This window comes from Vollenhovia emeryi, unplaced genomic scaffold, assembly GCF_000949405.1.
Source record: "Vollenhovia emeryi isolate VEMERY1.0 unplaced genomic scaffold, V.emery_V1.0 DF939218.1, whole genome shotgun sequence".
Taxonomy (NCBI): Eukaryota; Metazoa; Arthropoda; class Insecta; order Hymenoptera; family Formicidae; genus Vollenhovia; species Vollenhovia emeryi.
Window position 1 is genome coordinate 124,544 of NW_011967148.1, and position 17,163 is coordinate 141,706.

Consider the following 17,163-nt stretch of genomic DNA (forward strand, 5'->3'; position numbering starts at 1 on the left):
GAGAATGTGCACATTGACGAGCGATCGGTACCCTCGCGGCTCTCCTGTACTCAATTTATGTCGCGGGAGCAGCAAGTGAACGGCAGCCGGCAAAAATCCGGCGGTTCGCTTATCCACGTCTCGAGCGAAGTAGCGAAGTTTCTTACCTCCGAGGAACGAAAATGATGCACCGCAGCATCTACGGACTCGATCAGCTCGATCGCGCGGCTGTCGTCGCTTAATTACACGGTAAATAATCGCGCACATCACCCCGTGGCGTACGTGCCGGCGGTACGAACGATAGTGCGGCGTACGGAACGTTCTGTGACCTCGGCAGCCGCCGGCGACCGCCGGCGGCGCGGCGGCTCGACGTAAACAACCGCCGAGGTCTGACAAAAGCATAAAAATAGTTTTTTGACGAACGAACGTTGAAAGATACGCCGTACCTGCCCCGTTGATTCCACAGGCGATAAGTCCGTATCAGTACGGGAATTCTCTAACTTAATTGCTATCGAGGTTTTTCGATAACGTTAACTAGGAGCAACCAATGAAAATCTGCGTCTCTTTCGAAGATCGTCCTCGCCATTGGCTGTCGCCAGTTAACGATACCGAAAAGCGCCGATTGCAAGTTACAGAATTCCCGTACTGGCAATGAGATTGAGATTAGAACTTGCGACTGCAATGATCATTAATTAACTAAAAAATTTGACCAATTAGAACGAAGTTTGCTAATCTCATGTTTAGTGAATTTTGCTCCGATTGGCTAAATTTCAATCTCAATCGTAGCCCAAGCGCCCGTCTACAAAATAGAGATTTAACTTCGAGGAAATTGACTAATCACACTCGCGTACTCTACTCATACTTGACCGTGATTAGTCAATTTCTTAAGGCTTTAGGGCTTAAATCATCTATTGTAGACGGACAAATACGGGCCGGGGGCTCGATTCTTGAACCTATTCGAAGGAGAAACGTATGCGAAAATTCTACTCTCACAGAAAAGTTGCAAGTTGATTGGCTATTCGCGTGGCTTTAACCAATCGACTTTCAACTTATAGCGTTTTCGATTTTCTGACTCGACCCGACCCCGAGTCAGAAAAGTTTGATCAAAAGCAAGATTTGAACCACAATTTCTACAAAAATCTTACTCTTGATTAAACTTTTCTGACTCGGAGTCGGATCGAGTCAGCAAATCGAAAACGCTATTAAATTTTCTGTCAGAGCAGAATGTTCGTATACGTTTCTTTTTCGAATGATTTCGAGAATCAGGTCCCAGAGAGTAGCCTTGAGAAGTTTACTAACCTCAAGCTTATAGTAATTATTACTCTAATTGGTCAAATTTCAATCTAATCCCAATTCGTAGTCTGATACGGGCTATACGGGCTTTAGGTTTGTTCTTTATTAGCTGCACTAGTTCAGCTACGAAGAACAGACCTAGTGAATTTGTGTTTTTTTTTCTGTCACTCCAATTGACTGTGAAGAGGGTAAAGTGGTGTGGAGTAGTGGGCGCTTTGAACTCCGCTTTTGGGTTATCTAGGGCTTAAATCGCTTTTTTTTAGGTTAGGTTACCTGATATCTGTAAACGTGAAAAAATATCGCGACATTTAGGGTACGAGATTGATGCATTAACAATGACATCGCTTCTAAAGACGATTAATGGACTTCAACTTTTTCACAAATGTTTGAAACAAAGGTATGTGTCGTCGCTTCGTGTCGTCTTTCGAAGCATAGAATTGTTCCGCTCCACATGTACGGAACTATCGTTTAGACACATGAATTCTTATTATTAAATAAACGAGCAGAAGCGCTAGTTAAACGCTGTAACCTTTCGTCAACCGCCTTGGTGCTTTATCTCAAGCTTGTAAATATTATAAAAGCTTTGGTATCATGATGTTATAATACAAGTACAAAATTCATTAAAACGAGCAAGCTGAATTAAAGGTGCAGAAAGAAGAGAGTTTACTCGCTGAACTAAGTGAGAATAAAGTGATGGAGATAGAATGTATTAAAGTACTCGCGTGTACGCTCGTATAGAACATACTAAATGTAATAGACGAGTGTAGATTTGTATACAAATTCTCATCACGTTTCGTATTTTTGTCAACTTGCAGCATCGATATGATATCAATCCCGAAGCGAGACAAGTATCTACCTAAACCCAGATACCGCCATCCAGAGTGGCTCCCGAAACCACAACGTGTTGTATGTAACCAGTAAAATAATTAATAATTTATTCTTATTGTAACACGACGTTTAAACAATATATATGCATGTGTGTATATACAAAAGGTACATGAAAATTCTCTTGCAGTTGTACGACGAAAGACTAACGGAAGACAACAAGCAGTTTCTTAACGAAGTGGTGCAGAATCAATACGATTTGTCTACCATTGGACTTGGAACGAAACTTTCCCCTTTGAAAGTGGACCCAATCGAGCCTACCGTACAGTGGAAGAAAGGTATGAAACGTACTGGTTTAATCGGCAAGAAATTAGGGGTTTATCCGTTGTGGATGAAAGACGGAAAGAAGGTCTTCTCGACGTTACTTCAGGTAAACGCAGCAGCTTTGATCCTTGACGCACGAGCAGCACTGTTAACATTTTAATATTCCCGATTATTCCGCGACCATATTCTGTGCCTCCAGATCGTCGACAATGAAGTAGTCAAATACATACCACCGGAGCAGTTTTTCCCAGTAAAATCTCGCACACCTACGAGACAAGTCAAAAACAGACGCGGCTGTCTCGTAGTGGGGGCGGAAAATATAGATCCGCAATTGGTACGGTAGCCGAAAAGTTACGTACGACACGAATTTCTCTTTTTCCACCGTGTAAAATTGACGATACCTTTTTGCGCAGGTCACGAAGGAATATTACGGCCTCTTCAACGACACTGGCGTTATGCCGAAACGTGTACTAAGAAGGTTTATAATATCTCCACAAGCAGCATTGCAACCAGGAACCCCTTTATTCGCCACACATTTTAAACCAGGGGAAATCGTCGATATCCGCGGGAAAACGTAAATCATATTGCGTCTCGTCCTATTGTGCTAGACATATCGCTTTATGAAAAGAAAAAAAAAGTATAAAATCATCGTATAAATTGTTCGTTATTCGCGAAAAGTTGAAGCATGTGATTTCCATCAGGATCGATCGTGGCTTCCAAGGCGTCATGAAACGATGGGGCTTTAAAGGGATGCCTGCCAGTCACGGCGTGACAAAGACTCACAGACGACCCGGAAACATCGGATCGGGTGGTGAGAAAGCCCGAGTTATGCCTGGTACTAAAATGCCCGGGCACATGGGTAACCGATGGCGTATTCAAAGAGGTTATCGAGTAAGTAAATTCGTGTCTAACAGAGGTATAAAAGAATCTCTTCTATCGTAAACTTTGAGTTTTATACATTTTACTAGTTGGTATAATTTTATAAGTTCACTATTTTTTTCGTGACTGATGCTCTATAGATTTTACGAATAAACACCAAGTACAACGTGATTTGGGTTCTGGGACACAATATACCCGGCGAAACCAATACTTATTGTACCATATACGATACGTTACTTCCTCTGAGGAAATCCAATGCGCCAAATTTCCCGACGTATTTACCAAGTAACGCCGAAGAGTCGCTTCCAGAGGAACTTTATGTAGACGACGTACATCAGTTCGCAGAACCCACGATAGAATTTAAAGAAGAATCTTAATTATATCTGTATAGTATTGAATAAAAAAAATTGCGTAATTGCAGACCAGGATTATTTACAGAGTTTACATGCTTTTCTCCGGATGACAGTTTATAAATAGAAGTTGCACAGTAACAAAGAATTAGCACAGGCACATTTATATAACTTCTAATTCCATGCTAATAAGTCAAAATAAAATTGTCGAGTGATGGTCGAAGTTGTGCCGTATTTCCGTTGAAATTTTATTGGTTGTCTGCTCCTTACAGAAATATCCACACTTATCAATTATGCTAGCAAAGAGTAGTCAATTGATTCATTTATTTAGTAATCAATATCATTATAAATTTAACATGCCTAAAATATACACGAATTATTTTATAAAAGTAATATCGCTAACCAAGACTCATCCTGAGTTAGAGAGGAGAGCAGTATGATCAAGCACGATAGAAAGATCCTTTTTTTTTCCATTAACTTAACACCTTATTGTTATTCGACTTCTAGAATAATTTACTCATGCGTTATGTAGCTAGTTGCGTTTAGCTAAAGACAGCTAATACGCATTTATCGTATATTATAAAAGAAAAAGGTAACATACATTATAAGAAAAGGGGAAAAAAATTAAAGTCCACAGACGCACAATTGGATGGTTACAAACTCCTTCATTCCATAATTGGCTCTTGTCTCTTGCTGCGTTCTTTCCGAATACGGAAAAGTCTATGAATCACACTGTATGTTTGTAAGAACAAACGCAATAATCATTGAATCGGTAGCATTAAATTCATATTGCTATGCTTTCATTGGAGTAGGAAGGAAATGTAGAAATAGAAAAGAGAAAGCAAAATAGCTCCACGTTGGAGTTTGTCGGGGGACGGCACGATCGGATAAGAAGTGGAGACCCTCTCAGAATTTAAAACCTTCACTCGGAATACTCGTCGTCTGATCAAACTCAAAAGCACCTTCGTGCGGTGCCAATGGTGCATCATCCGCCTGAAAATCAATGTGAGTTAGAGATTTTGTGAGAATAAAATTCACGCCAACATTATTAAGCCTATAATGCCTTACCTCTTCTGAAAAGTATTGCTCGATAATGTCATATGCTAGTTTGTAAATATCTACATTTTCATGGTTTTGCAATGCCTCAATTTTATCCAGACCTTTAAATAAATAAATTACATGTATAAATGTGCAATCAATATCAACTTGTTAAATTTTTCATACTTTATTTCTTACGCTTTCTTAATACATATATGTATATAAGAAAATGTTACAGAAAATTAATCTATTATATAAAATAATAAAGCATATTTACCGGAACATTCCTCAATCATGTTCGCCAAATGTTCAACTTGCGATCCAGCAAGTTTAAGCATATTATGAATTCCGTCCAATACCACCTGTACAACTTGAGTATCTTTACATGACAAGAGGTCACAAAATGGACCAATAACTCCTTCTTGTATAAGCCGTGCAACTTGATCTCTATTACCACTTATCGTAAGGTTACTAATGGCCCATGCTGCTTCTTTTTGTGTTTGGAATTCTCCCTATAAAAGCAAAGTGTGAATAATAACGTATGTGTAACAATGTGAAGTAATAGTATATAACAATATATATTTTATTTGAATAAAATTATATGCTTACCTTTGCTAAATTACGAATAATGAGTGATAAAAGTCCTGCGTCTATAACTGCTTGAACTTGAGATTGATTACCGGCAGTAATATTTGAAAGAAACCAGACTGCTTCTTTACAAATTTTCTCTTTTGGATGAGTCAGTAAATTGGGGAAATGCGTAAGTGCTTCACAATTTAGAACAGTTTGCGTTTGCTCATCTGTACCAGTCACGATATTACCAACTGCTCTAAGAGCAGCAGTTTGCACTTTGACTTCCTTGTGCGAAAGAAGTGGTATTAAACGAGGGACAACACCGCTGTCTATAACCATTTGAATTTGCTGGTTACCACCGTCAGTTAAATAACTCAAGGCCCATACAGTGTCAACAAGAATCTACCAAAAACATTGTTAAAATTATTTATCAAAAATAATTATATGAAAATTAAAGTCAGTTTTTCTATTACATTTAAAAATAACCGCGATACAATTCTACGAAAATTAATAATTTTTCCTTAAATTAACAAAAAAAAAAACATTAAATTGTTTCTCTATAATTAAATCACAGGCAAAATCAAAGGGAGATATTATTACATTACTTTACCTCACGTGGATTATTACATTAACTTTTTTGAATCTCCTAATGTTAAATTGTTTCTAATTTAAAAATAATCACACTGCTTACATTAACATCATTGTGATGAATAAGCATATTTAGAGCAGGCAAAATCTCCTTTATGGTTTGAACTGGCGGCGGTGGATCTTTATTCCTACATAAGTTTACGATAACCCAAGTTACGTTACGTAGAAATGTAATTGGTATGTCTGGTTTAATAAATGTTAGCAATGGCTTTACAACACCAAGATTAATAACGTAGTCTCTAGGTACTGGACCATCTCCAATAATGTTACCTATAATAAAGTGAAACATAAGTATTTAAATAACAGTATACAAAAACACATGTATATGTATGCAGGTATATATACAGGAAAAGATGCAATATACATCATAGCAGCTAACAATTAAAGAAATAATATACTTTCAATATCACAATCCACAAAATTAACAATTAAATAAATTTATTTGAAAGTTATCTACTATTTCAATCTTTTAAGACACAAGAAATGTACATAATAATATATTTCAAAAGAAAAATCTTACATACACTGTAATTTAAATATTTTTTCACAATTAGACGTCTAAATGCATACCTAAGGCCCATACTGCTTGTTCACATACATTCTGTTGACTTGAAAGCAACAAATGCAAGAACAGTGGCACTGCACCAGCGGCAACTACAGCTTGTGTTTGGGCAGATGTTCCACTTGCAATATTTGTTAAAGCCCAGGCCGCTTCGAATTGCAACGATGGACTGAAATATTATATTAATACAATATAATGCATGCTTTCTACAGTCTCGGAGATAACTGTAGCTTCATATGTAATTTATAAAAGATACTTGCAAAATTATAACAAACAAAAATATCCAAAGTCATAAGATAACTGATACACTTGCAGAAAAAATGTTTCTCACTTGTTATGTTGTTCAAGACAGCGAACCAAGATTGGTAAAATACCACTCTCTATCAATGGATCAATGGGTGGGTTACGATCTGATGACAATAATTTCCTTGCCGATTGTACAGCTTGTAATTGTACTGTAGGATCTAAGCTACCTGCCTTTGCTACCAATTCTTCCAAATTGATCTTTGCAAGCTGCTTATCAATGTCATCCTCATCTACTTGGAAGAATAATGTATATTAATGTAGTGACGCAGCAACATTTACGTTTACCTTACATTCGCAATGCATAAAAATGAGAAAATCTAATTTCCGACATTACCTGTTGAATCTGTGATAGGTACATTTCTCCTCTTTTGCAAGGTTTCCTCTCGCTTATTTTTACGTAGTTCTACCGTCACCTCATTACGTCTTCTTCTCATTTCCTACAAATATCAATTTTTTTAAATGTACAATCGTGTCGGCTTTCGAAAAGTAGCAAGTTCAATTCACCGTCTTGTGTAATACCACTTCAAAATGTCAGAGCAACACATGGCTACGCCACGGTATTTCAAATATTAGGAGGAATAATATACCATTATATTCTATAGAGTTACATCTCATAACAACTAATCTTCTTTATCAACCTTTTTTTCCAATTACTATTTGGAGGTACACAGAAATTAAAAAGATGTTCTTAAGTTGCTTTAAATTCTACGTTCCATTCTTAAATCGTAATAAACATTTAATTATAAAATTAATGCAAAATTTGATCAGCTGGGATGAGTAAAAGCCAAGTTTACTTTGACCGCTACAATCGATATAATTAATTCATTAATTATATACTACGTGTAATTGGAACATATGGTAAAGATACTTGCAGTTAACCGATTCTTACACGCAACTTAATATAAAGTCACGCAGAAACTTGCCGGCATACATAATCCATTCTTACGCTTGAGGCCACCTTAAGTATAGTCTTGTATGTTGCAAACCGACCACATATTAGCAACTTGGGACACTACTTCAGATGATCTTGAAATAAGGGGCTCGAATCTCTTCGTCTGGCGTCAACTCGTGAAAAGTGAAAAATTTCACGAGTTGACGCCAGACGAAGAGATTCGAGCCCCTTATTTCAAGATCATCTGAAGTAGTGTCCCAAGTTGCTAATATGTGGTCGGTTTGCAAAGTGAAAAATTTCACGAGTTCACGCTTGAGGAAAAAATGCATGATCGAGCCCAAGGACAGACAATGGATACCGGCCTCTAAGTAGACAAAGTGCTAAAAATATAAAGGTACAACCTGATAGAATCTTAATGAAAAAGATATTGCAAAAATTATTACTAATTATGCACAATGATTGCACACAATAGTAATTTCAATTCCGAAGTGGGCAGCAACCGGACGAAAAATAAAAGAAGCAACAAGTAGAACGAGAGAGAGAGAGAGAGAAGACGAGAGATGATAGATTAAGGGGAAAAAGGGTAAAAGGAAGGAGGAAAAGGAAGAAAAGTGAAGGGACAAGACGGCAATGGGAGAAACATGGAGGACGGAAAGGAGGAGCAGATGCAAAAGGGACAGAGACAAGGGGAGGAGGGAGACAGGGCAGGAAAAGGGACGGGGAGAAATCGGGAGGAAAGCGGAGCAGCTCGCGCGTACAACGCACGCGAGCGCTCACTCACGCACGCACGCACGCACGCACGCATGCATGCATGCACGCACGCACGAGTTCGGGGGGAGACAAATGGCATGGCGCAGGGCGGCGAACGTGGGAGCGTCTCGACTTCGCGGCGGACAAATTCCGTCGCGCGAGAAAAGCGATCGGCCCCCAACGTCGGGCGGCGACGGTCCACTCACCTCCTGGTCCTTGCCTTTGTTCTTAAACACCATCATTCGGTTCTTATTCAGCATTGCCTCGGCCGCCATTTTTTCAATAACCAATTCCCGTGCTCGTGTGCTGGACGAATGTGTGCCGGTACCGCAGTCCTCCGCCGTCGCGCTATCGCGAGATGTACGATCCCGTTGTCACGATAAACTCCCGACTTCGCTCCTCGAGTGCCTCGTTCCGCTGCGATGGCCCTGCGTCTTACTTCGGTCTACACAGATAACTGCATTCCGTCCCGAAGGGTCGCTCGATGCGGTGTACGTAGATACGTCAATATGCAGTATCACGCGTAACACCCGATCGCGTAATAATTGCCGCCGTTGCGTTATGCAGCACCGCCTCGGCTCTCTCGTGCGCACCACCTCTCTTCACGGATATTCCCTCTTCTCTTTTTTTTTTTCCCACGATCGGGAGCGAATGCGACTGGCAAAGCAGGCCGTGCGGGAACAGAACAGACCACGGATGTTTCCTCGAGCGTTCCCAAAAGAGCGCGAAAGGAACGTTCGGCGAAATGGCACGAAACGAGGACGGCGTGTTCCGAAAACGCTACGCCCGTTGCTCTCCGGTTTACGGACCGGTCTACATGTGTTTCGCGGAACCATGGAGGAGGTAAACGACAGAGGGTCTGCTAGCGTCGCGCGCCCCGCGTGCTCTTGTTATTCGCTCGCACTTGACCGGAAATTCACGTCTTTTGAAATAATTTCTATTTGCAACCGTTCGTATCTCGTATAGAGACGTTTGAAGTGCAATTGAAAAGATTTGTCGGTCATTCGTTTATTTGTAATTAATTAATTACTTCTCTATCTGGGGCTCGATTCTTGAATTTATTCGAAGGGGAAACGTATACGAAAATTCTGCTCTTACAGAAAACTTGCAAGTTGATTGGCTATTCGCATGGCTTTAACCAATCGACTTTCATCTTTTCTGTCAGAGCAGAATGTTCGTATACGTTTCTTCTTCGAATGATTTCGAGAATCGGGCCCCTGTGATTGGTTAAAAACATATTAAGAGTATACTTAAGATGATCTTAAATATAAGAACGGACTATGAATACCGGCCTTAGTAACCTGTTGTACTGACGTAACAATTTAACAATTTCATCGATGTTAAAGCTGTTTTATGTTTTTAAGAAGAGTATTTAAATTTAATACGTGAAATTGCAATTATAGAATTAATATACATATGAGTATAATTGCACAGTTCTTTTGTGTAGGTGTAGGGGTTTAAATACCCTAAACAGTTACTCTCTAAAAGTCACTCGGTGCATTATCACTGAATTTATACTGTTTTCGGTAATAATCCACTAATTAACTTTTAGATGGTACGTACTCTAAAGACGGGGGCAACCGAGGAACAAAATTGTTGCAAATCTGCGTTACCCACTTGGCAAAATGTGGACATTGGCTACGTAGTTCGTGTCCACATTTTCCAATGTCCACAGAGGGCGTATCGCATTCGAGTATCACTAGAGACCCTCTAATTTATCGAAAGTTGCTGTATAGAATATTTTATTGGCTACGGAGTATCTAGCAGAGAGAAACCTGATGCCCGTTCTACACCTAACGACTTGTATTTTTCATTGGGAATAATGGATAAATCACTTTTGAATTGTCGATATAAAACGCAACGCGAGCATCGGAAGCATATTCTGCGGTAAAGAATTTATTAGTCCGCAACGAAACGATATTTTACAATCTTTGTCGTTCAATCTAATCCTCAAAATTAATTATGTGAGCGAAATTTCCAGCGATAAATAGTTGTTATTAATTGCGACAGTTAATCGGGATCATTTTCGATTACATTTACATAATGTAAGAACGTGCAATAAGTAACAATTTCTTTACTTCCTGCCCGTCCGTGTTGCGAAGAACGACAAAACAAGTTACAGGCGTTACAGCGCGATCGCTGAAGTTCGTACAAATTTCTCTCTTTTCCCGAAAATGTTTTACGCGAAATCGATAGATAATTAAAAGCGCGGTGCGTAAACGAGATGTAACCGCGACAAAATACCACGGTTTACATTCATAATTTAGATGAATTAGTCTCGTGAAATATCTAACGCGTTAATAAAGAGCTGTCGCCTCAACATGTAATTCGTTTCTCATTACAAGTTGTAGAAACTTAATAATTAATCGAGATACGTTACTTGTTACTGATGTATACAAATCATTAGCGTTTTATCCTTATATTCATCGCGATCGAGTCTTGGAAACTAATAACACAAAAGTAATAACATACACGGAGCGACTCTCGCCACTGCTTGCCGGCTCGACGTTCGGCGAGCGAATGATAGCGCGGCCGACCTTCGGGTACACAATGGCACGCAAACGTCATGCGTCATCGCGCCGAGAGAAAAACTACGAACGTTGAGAATTCGAGCGACGCAAAAACACAATAGATTGTTTTTGACCGACGTGTTTACGGCGCTACGTCATTTCTTGGAATCCGTGCTCGGTTTTCGGCAAAGGTGTTTACGGCGCCGTACGCAGGATCATTCACGCGACGACAGTCGAATTGAACGATTATGCCCGCGCCGCTTCGCATATACGTATTGTTCTTTCTTGATACGCGTTCGCGACAAGTGCGGGAAGAGACCGCGATCGCTCTCTGTGAATAATCAATGATCGATATCATCGTGCGATCGTTGAATTCCCGCGATTTGTGTCAGTGATTTGTGCGGGTGTCAGTGCGACGATGTAATCGAACAGTTCGTTATAGTGGCACTCGAACTCAGTGACATTCGGACTCTGTGACAATCGGACTCTGTGACAATCGGACACAAAGAGCCGAAAAAGTGGCATTTGGATACAGTGAAAGTGACATGTGACTTTACAAACGGAAGTATAAATTCGCGAGTGTGTTGGAGGACAGCTGAGACAACGACACCTGAGTGGAGGAGGAGGATTCGAGGCATTGGGCGCCATTGCAGAATCAATGTAGATTCAACTCCGCCGCTGCGCATCGTGTCGGTGAGTGAAAAGTTTTTTATTAATGTAACGGAATCTACATTTTTAGATCGTAGTTTGTAGATACATTTCGTAGATCCGTTACGTTTTCCAGCGTGCTATCGCGAGGGGTAAATCGCTGACCAAAATCGTGTATGTACACAATGCCCGGTGGGCATTACTTTATCTTATTATCTTAGGCCTTTTAGGGCCAGTTTCACAAACGTCGTTTAACCGCTAATCCATGATTAATTGATCCTCTGTCTCTTCCCAGTGAGAAATGTTTCGTCGATCGACGTCGAAATGATGTCGAATCGACGTCAATTCGACGTCGTTTCGACGTCGATCGACAAATCATTTCTCACTGGGTTCTTGGATAACAAGATAGAGAAAGATAGGAAGTCGACTGAACTCTGGTTAACAGTTAACCGACGTTTGTGAAACTGGACCTTAGGGTATCTCGTTTTATTTTTTTTTAGATTATTTATAATGCCCCAGCAAGACCAAATAACACGCACTAATGCACAAAAAATGTGTACCCAGTTATGTCGCAAATCTGTACACAGTGCCTTCAGGGTTTGCAATCCCTCGTGCTATCGTAATCATTCTTGGCCTTCGTCTTCGCTTGGTACTTTTGCAATCTGCCTCGGAGTACTTCCACACGATTCTACAGCTTCTCTAGCATTTCTATTTGGTAATAATTATGACGTGGTAATTCTGGTATCTCTATAACAATATGAATATAATAAATGAATAAGATATCACTAATCATCGGCGATATCACTTGTAAAAACGACCTTGCAAATCTACAAATTACAATCGAGTATTATTCTCGGATTAATCTGCCCTTTGAAAAATATTCAACCGCGATTAGCCGATTCGCTTATCAAGTGCTGAACTCGACTGGACGCTCGTGGCACGTACCCTCAACCTCGAAAAGTCGGTCAGGCTACGCTGATTGATTCGGGATAAAGCTATCTTTCTTGCGTGAATTACTGTAACCGAAACTTCTTTCTGCTGTGCATAAGCCAACAAATATCTTTCTGCTTATCGGTAGCCATAATATATTAATGATCGAAGATTCGTAGCTAAAATTAAATAACCAAAAATACGTTTTGATATATATTTTAATTAATTTAATTATGTATAATGTACAATACATGTATGAAAAGTTATACATATGTAAAAAAGATTTTAATGGGTATAGTTATTAGATATATATGTAGATAAATATTTGTTGATTTACGCGCAAGAGTTTTTATCAAAAATTTAATTTCTTCAAATAAAATAGTATTCTTAAAGAACGCAATCAATTTTAGGACTCAAAAGTGTAATGTCATTGGTATATTTAATTTCATTTGAGTTTTCTGTATAAAAAATTATAATATTACGTGTGTTTATTGAAAGATTTTTATCGTTGCAATTATCAAAAATTATATGTATGTAAAGCACCATTTTGATTTATTAATTATTCGATAAATACATATAAACTAATAGAAATATACGTATATCATATTGCGAGACAACGCTGCCCAGCGAGAAATGACTCGTCAATCGATGTTGAAATTGATGTCGAATATGACAGAGTCGATGTCAATTCGACGTCGTTTCGACGAATCATTTCTCACTGGGTGTTGTTCGATTGAGAGGAAAAGTGAGAAGAGATGAAACAGATAAAATTAAACAAAATTAAATAGAAATCACACACGAGAAGACGAACGAAGTGTAAACCAATTATTTCAGGTAATTAATTCGAATCTACTCGTAAAATGCTTCGTTATTTAATGAAAAATTTTACCTTTTCTACTACAACGAATAATAGTGAAATACATATTTTTAATTATTAAATCAACGACTCTTTATCCGAGTTTCTCTAAAATCTTATCACGAACGTTCGATATCGACGTATCGCATGTCGGATATACCCTTCGGGGAATCTCGCGTCTTTATCTTTCACCGACTCCCTCGTAAAAAACGCCCTTTCCGTCGTTTTCGATTCCACGTAGTATTGTTTCGAGATACAAGTTGTCCCAGTTGTTCCTCGTCATTTAAGAATCACCCATCTCGCGTGGAAACACAAACATCTTCCCTCTTCGTGCCCGCGCCGCTTTATTTTTTTAGACCAACCTCTTACGGCCGCCATCTGCACGCATGCCGACTTTATGTCGCTCGGCTGCCGAACACGAGTGACAATCCGCAACGTTCGACGGGTGTAAACCACCCTGCGGAACATCTCGCCCTCTTTCCGACATGATTTTAAACGACACTTTCTCCTAGGTAAGAACAAAAATTTTCATGTACCACCCTTTGAAATTTTTCTATATTTGGAGCCTTCGCAACATTTTGGAATATGTATAAAATAAGTCTATGCACATATTTTTTCGTTTTCTTGTCTCTGTCCGTACGGCAACATAACAAAGAGAATTGAAAATAATTAGAAAAATAACTTTTGCATTGTTTTCTTCACAAAAAGTAAAATTGCGATCAGATTATATAATTATTTTATACGCGATTATTATCTTTATGTATCTCCCATATACGTACGAGTTCTCTTCAAACTTCATCTTTTTACAAAAAATATTACAAAATTTATTCGCTTAAATATTTTTACTTCTTCTGATACACAGAGAGAATGTTCTCTTATACTCGTTTCTACCAACGCAGTTTAACTTTAATCTCGGTTCAACTTGCTTTGTATCTTTCTCTAGTTTTATGAATTGGAAAAGGACAAGAAGTAATTTAAGCTGAGATTAAAGTTAATCTGCATTCGTAAAAACGGGCATTAGAATTGACCGTGAAAATCGTGTAATCGTGGAACAATATGGCATTTTGAAGATCTGTATAAGAGTTGCTTGAAATTTTACCATACATTATACTAGTATATATACATTTATACTAGTAGAATGTATGGTAAAATTTCAAGCAACTCTTATACAGATCTTCAAAATGCCATATTGTTCCACGATTACACGTCTTCAGGGTCAATTTTAAGAGAAAATTCTCTCCGTGTACAAAGATTATACAAGAGGAAGAAAATCTGTATGAACCTATTTTATATACATATAATTCTACATTTTTATACTTGTTCTTATATGAACAATTCTTTTACCGGATTTCAATCGTCACACAAGTAAAATCTCATTAATTAGAGGATCATTAATGATGAAAATGTGTCGACCTGCTGCTTTAAAACCGTTCATCTTCTGAAAAGCCGCACAATCACCGAAATAACTGTATTAATGCCGCAGGACAAAAATATAGGGCGTTAGCTTCTGTCAAATAGGTCTGACGTATGGCACGAGAAAATGCTTCGGGGAAGAAGAAGAAGAAGAAGAAGCGGCGCTATTCTTGCGTCCAGGTGTGAGCTTGTAACGCCAATGTAAATATACAACACTTACGCCATTCCGACGGAGGCTCTTCGGAAACTCTTAACGTATCTCCCTCCCCCTGTCTCGCATTTCCCGCCTCACTTTTGTGTTTCGACTCATTTCTCGCCTACTTGGTACATGTTTTGATCTTTATAGGAACTCGAAACCACTCGCTTTATTAACGATCCTCTGGACGCGGTTCCCCGACGTCGTACGGGACGTCATCCCGAACGGGAACGCGGGAGCGACCGTCAATCGCTAATACCAATCCTTCAATATTATTTCGGGTCGGATCTCGCTGCTGCGCCACTCACAGAAACGGCCTTTCATCAGCCGTCGCCGTTCTACGAGGGAGGAGAAATAAACACCCGCTTGCGCGCCTCGCAAAAAAGCGGATAAGTTAGAAAATAAAATATGAAATGTGGCAGTTTTAGATCTCTCCTCTTTGCACTCGTGAAACATATCGATACGAACCGCGTAAAGAATCGCGATTGTAAAATTTGTAAATCGCTTTATAGTTTAAAAAAATTGTACAGTTTGAATAAACTAATAGAGGAAAGTTCCCTATTACCCGGTACAAAATGTTTCATGCCTGAGCGTGCATAAATATAAGATATTTGTACTTCAACATTCAACATTGCAACGTTTTAGCAACATTATTTTAACTTCCCGTGCTGTATGGGTTTTATATGAAAATTTTTTACATGGTATAACTGTGTGTAATTGTATGAAGTTATATATAATTATAAATAAGCAATTTTTTCTTCTTCGCAAATTGTTTATAGAAAAGCATGTATAAATCTATAAAATTATATAGACCTGTGTAGAATTGTACAAAATGACCTAGAAATATGCAATGTAAAAATATGTATGGGCATATTTCATGTATATTTTTATACAATTCTATATATTTATTCATGTTCGTGCATGGAAAATTGTTTACCGGGTATGTGATAAGAGTTATCTCATAATAGAGAACTCTCCTCTAGTATTATATAATTTGAATGAGCTGTATAGTATTACGTAGTTTGAAATCTGAAGTGTTAAATGCCACTGTAAAATGGCCAGTTGTATTCTTCTCAATTGTTAGCTCGAGGTATCGTTGTATCAAGAATTATACGTCACTGACAAGTTATTGACAACTGATTTCTGACTTTCGGTGCGAGCACGCATGTGCACTGCAGATACATCGGGACACACATTGATAGCGCACACACGACTTCTGTGCGGAACATTCATGTTTCCGAGCCGACTTGTTTATCATGATCGGAAGCTGAAAAGTCGGGTTGTTCGCCAGGAGTAGGAGGGAGTGGGAGGTGGCAGTTCGTTAGGCAATAATGTATCAAGCCGATCGCGATAGCGGACAGTAAGTTTGTTTATCTTCTCGGGTTAATCCTTTCGTGACCGAATTACTTTTTGTTTCAATGTCTCTTTTTACATAACGTCTTTTCAGTAATAAAATATGCCAAACCGTTGGATCTTTTTAAGAAGGATTTACATGTCCCATGTCATGAAAGGGTTAAATAGCACGTACACTGGCAAGGAGAAAGCGTACATTTCATTGATCTTCTACGTTCTTTTAATTGCTGCCTGGTTGCAAAGAGTCGTCAAGGTCTTAATTCGTCACTTAAAGCGGAATGAGAATGAAGTAATTAAAATAACAATAAAGGAAGAAAAGAACAGGCAACGACAGCCAACACAAGATGTCAGATGATTCGTCTATCGATGTCAAAAGATGTCGAATCGACATCGATCGACGAATCATTTTTCACTGGGTCTCTGCGTGGAAAATCTCTATTTTGACGTCAAAGTGAAAATGAATAAAAATAAAATCTTAAGATAGTTAATGACTGATTTGTCGATGTAAGCGAATTAAATTGTTCGTCATCGAATCATGGATCGAACGAGAACGCTGATTCGGACAGTTCTAGATTACAAAGCGACCCTTATTTCGTCCAGCCGCCACGAAATGCGCGCGCATTTCGAATTTAGCGAGAAAAAAAAAGAAATCAGACGAAAGTATCTGCGTGTTTCCTCCGATGGAGAATAAATAAACGATAAGCCGGTGGCGATAGCGTCAGCAGCGTTACGGACAACGCGTATTAATACGGCGTGCGCGCGTTAATGCGTATTCATCCGCGCAGACGAATTAATTACCAGATAAAATAACCCAATATCTCTGCAGGAGAATCGCCGC

The 17,163-nt window shown here is 38.9% G+C and overlaps 2 protein-coding genes across 2 annotated transcripts; one reads left to right on the top strand and one right to left on the bottom strand.

Annotated features, from left to right (window-relative positions):
• The first annotated feature begins 1,422 nt into the window (after positions 1-1,422).
• On the top strand, positions 1,423-3,731 carry LOC105560875 (39S ribosomal protein L3, mitochondrial). The gene is made up of 7 exons (XM_012010374.1): positions 1,423-1,669; positions 2,088-2,178; positions 2,288-2,527; positions 2,621-2,755; positions 2,835-2,995; positions 3,123-3,312; positions 3,441-3,731. Exons 1-7 carry the CDS (start codon positions 1,608-1,610, stop codon positions 3,675-3,677), a joined length of 1,116 nt encoding a protein of 371 aa, XP_011865764.1. The 5' UTR covers positions 1,423-1,607; the 3' UTR covers positions 3,678-3,731.
• Positions 3,732-3,957: 226 nt separating this feature from the next.
• Positions 3,958-9,166, bottom strand: LOC105560876 (importin subunit alpha-3). The gene is made up of 9 exons (XM_012010375.1): positions 8,626-9,166; positions 7,112-7,214; positions 6,803-7,007; positions 6,480-6,640; positions 5,953-6,179; positions 5,298-5,663; positions 4,966-5,200; positions 4,719-4,810; positions 3,958-4,643 (listed from the first exon to the last, which is right to left on the bottom strand). Exons 1-9 carry the CDS (start codon positions 8,692-8,694, stop codon positions 4,557-4,559), a joined length of 1,545 nt encoding a protein of 514 aa, XP_011865765.1. The 5' UTR covers positions 8,695-9,166; the 3' UTR covers positions 3,958-4,556.
• Positions 9,167-17,163: the final 7,997 nt, after the last annotated feature.

What these genes read in the sequence shown, in the direction of transcription:
- LOC105560875 (XM_012010374.1), top strand. Translation starts at nt 1,608, where the DNA reads ATGACATCGCTTCTAAAGACGATTAATGGACTTCAACTTTTTCACAAA. An exon ending in CACAAATGTTTGAAACAAAG is followed by an intron (nt 1,670 to 2,087) that starts GTATGTGTCGTC and finishes GTCAACTTGCAG; the next exon opens with CATCGATATGATATCAATCC. An exon ending in TCTTCTCGACGTTACTTCAG is followed by an intron (nt 2,528 to 2,620) that starts GTAAACGCAGCA and finishes CTGTGCCTCCAG; the next exon opens with ATCGTCGACAATGAAGTAGT.
- LOC105560876 (XM_012010375.1), bottom strand. Translation starts at nt 8,694, where the DNA reads ATGGCGGCCGAGGCAATGCTGAATAAGAACCGAATGATGGTGTTTAAG. An exon ending in ACAAGCAGTATGGGCCTTAG is followed by an intron (nt 6,180 to 6,479) that starts GTATGCATTTAG and finishes ACTTTATTATAG; the next exon opens with GTAACATTATTGGAGATGGT. An exon ending in AGCAATACTTTTCAGAAGAG is followed by an intron (nt 4,644 to 4,718) that starts GTAAGGCATTAT and finishes ATTGATTTTCAG; the next exon opens with GCGGATGATGCACCATTGGC.